This window comes from Haliaeetus albicilla, chromosome 9, assembly GCF_947461875.1.
Source record: "Haliaeetus albicilla chromosome 9, bHalAlb1.1, whole genome shotgun sequence".
Classification (NCBI taxonomy): Eukaryota; Metazoa; Chordata; class Aves; order Accipitriformes; family Accipitridae; genus Haliaeetus; species Haliaeetus albicilla.
This window is the reverse complement of record NC_091491.1, coordinates 1,937,784-1,946,315: the sequence shown is the minus strand read 5'-3', so window position 1 is coordinate 1,946,315 and position 8,532 is coordinate 1,937,784. Positions and strand designations below refer to the sequence as shown.

General features: G+C 50.5%; 1 protein-coding gene across 1 annotated transcript; it reads left to right on the top strand.

Annotated features, from left to right (window-relative positions):
- Positions 1 to 2,706: 2,706 nt before the first annotated feature.
- Positions 2,707 to 5,918, top strand: MRPS23 (mitochondrial ribosomal protein S23). The gene is made up of 5 exons (XM_069790919.1): positions 2,707 to 2,863; positions 3,030 to 3,197; positions 3,770 to 3,847; positions 3,963 to 4,086; positions 5,448 to 5,918. Exons 1-5 carry the CDS (start codon positions 2,820 to 2,822, stop codon positions 5,604 to 5,606), a joined length of 573 nt encoding a protein of 190 aa, XP_069647020.1. The 5' UTR covers positions 2,707 to 2,819; the 3' UTR covers positions 5,607 to 5,918.
- The last annotated feature ends 2,614 nt before the right edge of the window (positions 5,919 to 8,532 follow it).

Here is an 8,532-nt window from a genome sequence, read left to right as displayed (position 1 = left end):
TTTAGTGAGAAACTCCTCGGACCCAGAGATGAGGGGGGGTCTGTCCCAGGTATGAGGGAAGGGCAGGGGTCTGTCAAGCCCCACTTACAGGAGCTGGCCTGCTGCGTCTCCAGCCAGCACCCAAAACCTGAGTGTCAAGCCCTTCGGTTTGGGGAAGAGTAGGACTTTTGGCCTGTCCAGCCTGTGCTGTCCTTGAGAAATACCCCCCTGGGCAGCCTTAGCAAGGCAGTGTCTTGCCAGATGGGCTGTGAACCCCGGGGACGGCTCCACGCTTCCACCTCCGCTTGCCGTGGGCAGCCCATGACTCGCAGGAGAAGGGTTATTTCCCTGGTGGCGGGCATGGTGCTTCGTGGGCAGCCTTGGGTGGCAGTGGCAGAGCCGGGGGGCATGTGGAGCATCCCCCTCGCTTGCAGGGATGGGGCCAGAGTCTGCCTGCCCTGCGCCAGCTGTCCGGGAGCAGCTTTTGGTTGCTGGCAGGAGTAGAACTTCCCAGTCTCACGTGTGGCTTGGAAACCTTCCCTGTGAACGAAGATGCTGGAAAAAGTCAAGGCATTCTTGCCTTAAATGTCAAAAGCATCGAAATGCTGGAGAAACCCTGGATGTTGCCTTCCCGCCGCAGCCAAGCAAGCTGTCGTGAGCCCGCGGGGGAGCCAGGGCTTTTTCAAAGAGCTGAAAAGACCAGGGCCTGCCCAGTCCTTTGAGCAGCTCAGATGCAGCCCTGGATCTGTCCCAGCAACTCCCTTTTGAATTCTTCTGCTCTACAGGGGCAAGGGTTTTTTTCTTTTAAAACCGTGTTTTAAGAAAACCAGCAGCTGAGAAAAGCCCAGGACTGAAAACTGCGGTCAGATGAGGATGAATGCTAGAGGTGTTTTAGACTGGCATCGAGTACCTGCTGGCTCTCAGTCTGCGGTGGAAATTTACCGCCCCCTTCCTTCCCAAGGCTGGAAGATGGAAGGAGGGATGTATTTTTTTCCCCATCAGCTCATTCCCAAGCTAAGGGCTGCACCTAGTGACCAGGCATTGCTCGCTGCCGCACACTTCTCCCAAGTCACGCTGGTGGAAACGCTGACTGGGGGAAAGCTGTTTACACAGGGCAAACAGCCTGGATTTTATTAATCGAGGTAAAAAATACAGACTGGGGCTCTGTGCTGGGCAGCCAGGCGCCGTCTGCTGCCACCTCCTGGACCCAGCAAGCAGTGCTGGGGCTGGCCAGGGCAGGATCAGGCCATGGTGCAAACCCTGGACAGGGCTTGTGCAAACCAGGGCAGCAAATCCCACCGTTGGTTCTCCATCCAGGTGAGACCCAACACCAAAAGGCGACCGGACCAAGACTGGTCCTCCCTGCATCCCGCTGCTGGTGATGGTTTGCAGCCCAATGTCACCACCGGTCCCCAAGTTCCTTGGCTGTCATGGGGACATAGTGGTGCTCAGCTCGGGGGGCACAGCAGACAGGGCAGATGCGAAGTGCCACGGGTGGAGAAGAGGAGCCCCAGCCCCTGGGGACGTCATTCCTGCCGTACGGAGAAAAACGACGTCACGGAGGAGGCGCGGGCGCAGTGTGCAACAGCCATCTCCGACGCGTCCCCTCCTCGTGGGGCCGGTGGCTCCTTCTTTCCTTAGGACCGTCTCCCTCGTCCAGGACATCTGTCCTCTCCCGTCAGCTGAGGCCGGCAGCGAGGCAGCCCCATCGGCTCCGTCAGAAACCGGAGATGGCAGCCGGGCCGCCCTGCCAGGGTCCACACATGCTCGGCAAGCGTAACGGGGTGACAACTGTTGCCTTTGGGGAGGGGGTTTATCCGCCCTCTTGGTTGCTGCCGCTCACAGCCCTGAGGCCGGGTGGGCTTTAGGGAAGCACAACTGGTGTCGTTTTATCGCAGGGTTGGCGCTAAGGAGGACTCTGGTATTTTTGGACATGGCCCTTCCTTTTTTTGCCCGTCCACAGCACCTCCTGGAGGGCTGCGACCCCAAACCCTGCTGCTGTACCCCCTCACCAACCTCCCCCCCAGACCCCCGGAGCTGCGCTTTGGCCCGGAGGAGCGGGTATTATTTGGAAGCAGAGGATGGATGCTCAGTGCTTCTGTCGGTGCGAGCGTGTCCGAAGGCTGGGCTGGGGTGGAAGGCAAGGGTCGGGGTCGAGCCCAGTGCTCCCCAGTCCCTGACTCTCCCCTGGCGTTTGGTGCCCCTAACACTGGGACACCAGCTTCCCCAGTGCTCGGGGGGAGCCGACACGGGCACAGACCCCCCCCAGCTGGGGACGGACCCAAGCCCTTGGTGGGGGCAAGGCCCAGGCCGGGGGTTCCCCGCACCGCTGCTGCCTTCGCCTCCCTCAGGTGCACGACATGTCGACAGAGGCCTCCTGAGGAGACGTGACTTTCCACGGGCCTCGGGACTCCTGCTCCTTCCCGTACCGGGGCTGAGGTGGGTGAGGGCGGCCATCCCACCCGCAGACACCAGGCCCCGCCATCCCTGGAGGGGAGACCAGCCCCCGGGGGGGCCACGGCCGGGCTGCGAGGGAGAAGAGAAGGCTGCAGTGCTCAACCGAGGCGGCAGGCCGCGGCCCCGCGTGTTCGCGTTAGGGCAGTGGGTGGTCGTGGGGGGCGGCGGCGCTGGCCCTTTAAATTGAGGGGGGGGACACACGGCACGATCGGGCTGATCCCCTGCTCGGCCATCGGCTGGCGCTGCCTGGGCGCCGCCTTCCTTCGGCTTTTGGCAGCGGCCCGGTCGGCGGAGCGGAGGCGCGTTTCCGCTTCCGGGTGGAAGGGCAGAGCGTTGCTAGGGTTGGCGGCGTTGCTAGGGGAGGCCCGGCCGCCGGCGCCGCCATGGCGGGGAACCGCATGCAGAAGATTGGGAGCGTGTTCAGCCGGTGCGGAGGGTGGGCGGCCGTGCTGCGGGGGTCCCCTGCTTGCTGGCCGGCGCGGGGGTTTGGGAGGGCGAAGCGGGAGTCGCGGGGTTCCCGGGGGAGGGAGGCGTAAGGCCGGGCCGGGTCGGCTGTCCCCTGAGCTCTCTTCGCTGCTCTTCTCCCCCGGCAGGACCCGCAACCTGCTCCGCATCGGGGTGATCAAGAAGCCGCTGTGGTTCGACGTCTACGCTGCCTTCCCCCCGCTGAGGGAGCCCGTCTACCGGGTGCCGCGGCCGCGCTACGGCAAGGTGAAGGATGTCATCCGCCCCATCCTCTACCAGGAGGACGAAGTGAGAGCGTGAGTTACCGCTTTCCCTCCCCTGGGCGGCCGCCGAGGGGTGCCTGAGCTCCGCCGTTCGCTCCGCCGTTCCCCGCAGACCTTCTCTGCCCCTTGTCGCTAGCCCTGCGGAGGGAATGCGGCTGCCCTTGTCACTGGAACTTCCAGCAGTGGCTTCTCTGCCTCTTTCTATCGCAGAGAGACCGCGTTTACCCGTTTCTAGCCTGTTATCTCGCCTGTGTTTATTAATCGCGGGCGGAGGTGCAAAAGGCAACAGAGGAGGCGGACGGGACGCATTGCTCCTGTCAGGCGCCTTGGGTGGCCAGGATGGGCTGACTTAAACCCTCTGTGAAGGAGTTACGGTGCTCCTCTGGCTCCCCGGTGGTGGTGAAGGTGAGCTGGAATGTATTAAAACAATTTAAAAACTCGGAGGAATATCTCTGCATAACATAATAGCTCACAGAAAACAGAGAAATAGTTATGTGAACACTTTTTGTTGTAGCCTAGATTAACTGACTGATGTTGTTTATATAGTCCAAGACACATCCCTTCTTGATGGTTTGAAAAATGAAACTCTCTTATTTTTTGAATAGGAAGTTTTACAAAGTTTATGGCAGTGGTCCAAGACCTTTCAACCTGTCGCAATCAAACTACAAATCTACTTGCCAGAGGTAAGATTTATTTGTAATTAAACTAGAAACGTTTCTGAAACTTGTCCCTTTCTCCTCTTAAGTCAGTGAAGCAAAACGTTATTTGTGAGAGTAAAAACACAATCTTGAAATCTAGGTTTGTTGAGAAATTCAACGAACTGAAGGAAGAAGGAAAAATTGAAGAAGAAAAATTGTTTGAAGAAACAGGAAAAGCCCTTTTAGCCAGTGGGATAATTTTACAGAGACGAGGAACAGATAAAGTAAGTATGAAATATTCACAGAGTTACTTGGCCAGTGGACTCGGAAAACTTCACTTCCAGGCCCTTAATGTTGAGTTAGTCTGAACTAAATTCTCAGCAAAACAGTCACATGCCTGATGGTTGTAGTAAAATGTCTTTGCCGTGCAGAGTAAGCTTTTCTCTTGGTCGTGAACGTGACTGGCCAAGGTTAAGGTACTTCTTGTGGGACAGAAAAGAGAAGTACTTGTTCTGGTGATGAGAGATTTAAGGCTTCCGTGCTTTCAAATCATCCATCAGTGTGTCTATGTAAACCATTTGGAAATACGTATTGCCATATACATGTTATCTCAATAAGGTAGCAGGGGGTAAATGAGAACCTTTTCTGGCTTGAAGGTAATGAACACATTTTTCCATCTCTTTTTAATAGTTAAGTAGTCTAATGCACTCTTGCTTTTGTTCTTCAATCTTGATCCTGAGCTGGAATTTTTTACATAAATCTTGCAGCTTGGGTTGTTGAGGTTTGTTTTGTTGTTTTTTTTTTGTTTTTTTTTTAATTTTGGGTTTTTTTAAGGTATTGAAATAGAGGTTTGTAGTCTCGGGGTTGTTTACGTATGTTTTTGGCAAGAAAATAACTGTCCAAAAGACCTGTCCAAAGTGTTCTGCTACTGTTTTCTGTTTTCTCTGATGTACAAGAGAGGAAATGGCTCATGGGCACGTGGAGTCTAGTGCCTTGTTACTTCAGGCAATTGTCATGTAACTCTTTACATAAAATGGGGTAAAAAAACAAACTGAAGATGCTTCTAGAACAGCACGTCAGGTAGAGCAGAATACAGCTGCTCTGTGATGGTTAGAAATCTTTTACCTTGTTTATGACTAACTGATTACCATTTTTTTTACAAGTGCTGTCCTTGTAGTTGAACACCCTCAAAAAGAAGGGAGAAGAGCTATAAAAGCTGCAGTTTAAAACTCTGTTAGCTAAGTCCATTTATTATTCTCTTTTGTAATACGCTCTCCATTCTCCTCATTATCCAGTGATCTCTGGGTGAGCGTCTGTAGTGCTTTCCCCAATAAAAGAGGCTGAAGAGGAACAGAAATTGGTTCTGCTTAAAGCGCACTGTCCAATGAGCAAGTGAAAAGATGAAATCACTAACTTACTTTCATCTTTTAGCTTGAGGTCAGCAGTCTCATTTTAAATTTCTTGCCCTGGGGATACCTTGGCACTGTACTGTACCTTCACAATAATCTTAAGCATGAATTTGAACTATTCTATTGGCTTTTTCTGGACATACAAACTGGGGCTGTTGCTTTCTATTGCTGTCTTCAGTCACGCTTTGACAGAAACTTTTTATGACCCTGTTTTTTTGGTGATCATCTGTCTTTAGGTAGCGCAAGAGGATCATCAGGGTGTTGAAACCAGGGGTTCTGTATTACACCTGCAGCTTCAAACTGTGTTGGAAGAGATGCAGGGAAAGAAGAAAGATCAGGAGGAGCAGACGCCAGAGTTGGCAGAAACGCAGAAGGAAAATCCCTTACCCTCCTAACAGCTGTGCTGTTGTCCTGTGATGCTCAGCAGCAGGATGTGCCCTGGCTGTGGCAGTCACCTGCTCAGGAGCCAGCGTTTCTGCCTCCACAGCCTGGTGATTGAGAGACACTTTCTTGGAGGGAATATGCCTCAGTTATCCGGGTCTAGTGCCTTCGGTGATTGTGCATGTGGCACGCTTTCTTCCATCTCCTCATTCGTAAAATTGGAGATAATTTTTTTTTTTTGAGGTTCAAGAATGTTATCTCAAATTGTGACTTGGAAAATATGAGTATAAAAGTGGAAAATTAAACATTTTCTTTAAAAATTGGAAGTTCTGCCTCTTCAGGTATCTTATTTGTGGTAGGAAAGATGTTTCTTAACTTCCTGCGCTTGACTGTACAGGCCTTGTGACAGTCCTGCTGTTGTAATGGCAGATACCGCTTGCCTGGTGCATTGTAACAGCTGTCTGGAGTGTCATCTTTGTATAGTTAATTGAGGACAGTTGCCATTTATCTAAACATAATAATATGCTCTTCCTATTCCATCATTTGCTTAAATTCAGAGTAGGATAAAGTGTAACAATACCAGATAATTTGGACCTTTGCAGTTTTTTAGTGACACTTAATGAAATTGGTCACCTCAAGAGTGTGAAAGATGCAATGTTGCAGCTGTTTGCTGAAGATGAAGTTGAGTGCTGCGACAGAAATAGTCATGGAAACTTTGGCATAGAATAATGTAAGAAAATAACAATCAGTCTTACTAGGATTTGGAGCCAATTAGAATGTAATTTTTCCCATGCCTGCAAACTCCAGTGCCTAGCTTATTTTTTATTAAAGATTTTGGCTTTGGGCTATATGAAAAACAATTACTTTGTTTTGTTTCCTTTTTTTTGTTTGTTTGTGTGTTTGTTTCTTTTTTTTTGTTTGTTTGTTTCCTTTTTTTTGTTTGTTTCCTTTTTTTTGTTTGTTTCCTTTTTTTTGTTTGTTTCCTTTTTTTTGTTTGTTTCCTTTTTTTTGTTTGTTTGTGTGTTTGTTTGGTTTTTTTTTAAAAAAACAAACTACCACCACCACCACAAATGAACAGGTGTAAATCCTGTCAAACAAATCTCTCCCTCCTTGTCTGGCTGTCCCCTACAATGAAAAGGGAGGGATTTCCTTTTGGTTTCGTATCTACCTCCCAGACACATTCTCCGCAATGCAATTTAGTGATGCTGCTGTTGTATGTGGTGCAAAAAACCTCTCTTAGGAATCTGTGTTGTATGGCAGTGAAAACAAGGATTTATAAATGCTTGTGGGTTGTTTTTTGTGTGGCTTGATTCACTTCCTGGTAGCAGTGTAATTACAGTACAATTACTCGGGTTGTCCTTGGAAGGTCAAACTTTATTCCTAATTCTGCTCTGTAATTCTAGAGGAGTGCAAGATTTTATTACGAAGAGCAAAACCCCTCTGCGTAGCACTGCTGTAGCTGTAAGCTCTGGAGGATCTGTTTCCAGAGCTGACCTTGCTGGCACGTACGCCTGCCCGAGCAAGGTTCTTCCGTGTGGAGCAGGAGTTACTGCCTGAATCACGAAATCCATACGTAGCAGCCCCTGAGAGGTGAATATAATGGATGCGCCCATCTCCAGTAGCCGAGTTTCGGAACCACCGTGCTGGGTCAAGGGTAGGAGAGATTTTAATGTAAACAGATGACAAAAATGCATTAAAATGGGATTCAGTCTGAAACAGCACTGGAGAGGAGATGTACCGAAGGTAAATCATTGCAAGCCCTTTGCTCCTCGGCAGCCAGCCTTTGGATGGGGGTTTCCCTCAATTGCAGCAGACTCCTGTTTGGCTGAGGACCAAGGCAAGCTGCCCTCCTTAGGAAATTTCTGGCAGCTGGGATGTGAATTTCCTTCCTTGCGCTCGGTTTTCTTGCTTGGGCCAAAGGATTATTGCCAGCCCGAGGGAAGAGAGACCAACAGCTCCATGTCTTTGCCTTTCGTGGATTTTTAGAGGCAAAAATTTTATTTTGAGCATTCTGTTTTGCATTTTTAACTATCAATGATGCTCTTAGCTTGCCAAAAATTGCAAGTGGAAGTACTTCAAAAGAAGAAGTGCTATGAAGTTCAATGCAGTAACACAAGGGAGATTTCTCACTCGCTTCATTTGCAGCTTAGTGGTTTCCTGTTTGTTGTCTGCTCTCTAAAAAATTGCCAACGTTACTTAAAGAGCTTTTCCCTCTATCATCTGCTGTAACTAGCTTCATCCTTCCATCTTTACTGAGCTTGGCTGTGCCTTTAGTTGTCTGAAGCATATTGAGCAATAACATATTAAATTTAGAACACAGACCATAGAGGCAGCCTTGCAGTGTGTCCTGAGTGAGTTCCTGTGCAGAGCAGACAAGAAGAAAGTTGGAATTAAATTTCTTTTTTATTTTGTGCTGGAAAAAGTCACTGGGGCGGCTCCCCCAGGCAGAGCACTCCCAGCTGGACCAGCCATCCTGCAGCGTGTCTCGGGCTGGAGAAGCAGTTAGAGACGTTCTTCTGCACGGTGGGTTCGTTATGGCTGGTGGGTAATGGGGAACCTATTGGGTGAAGGATGTGAGCGCGAGTGTTTGGTGCAATTAGGAGAAAACACAGTTAAGACCCGAGTTCTGTGATTTTTGATAGCGTTTGTTTGATGGATGCAGTTGCTGGGCTCGGATTGAAATGCCAATCACCGTGACCTTAGAGTAACTCAACTACTTTAATTAAAAGGTTCTGGGCAAGAGTGGGGGCGGGGGGGGGGCGAACCATTTATTATTTATCAAGCATTTACCCTCCAGCCGCCAGCAAAAGGTCACCGGCTTCGCGGGAGGAGCTCAGATGAGAAGGAACCGGGGACCCCCCTGGCCCCCCCCCGTGGCCGTGGCGGGGCTCCCCGCTAGGTGGGAGCCGTGCTCCGCCACCGGCTTGGTGGGTGGGGAGG

Coding starts and splice junctions, on each gene's coding strand:
- MRPS23 (XM_069790919.1), top strand. CDS start 2,820: ATGGCGGGGAACCGCATGCAGAAGATTGGGAGCGTGTTCAGCCG. Junction 2,864..3,029: donor ATTGGGAGCGTGTTCAGCCG/GTGCGGAGGGTG, acceptor CTCCCCCGGCAG/GACCCGCAACCTGCTCCGCA. Junction 3,848..3,962: donor TACAAATCTACTTGCCAGAG/GTAAGATTTATT, acceptor CTTGAAATCTAG/GTTTGTTGAGAAATTCAACG.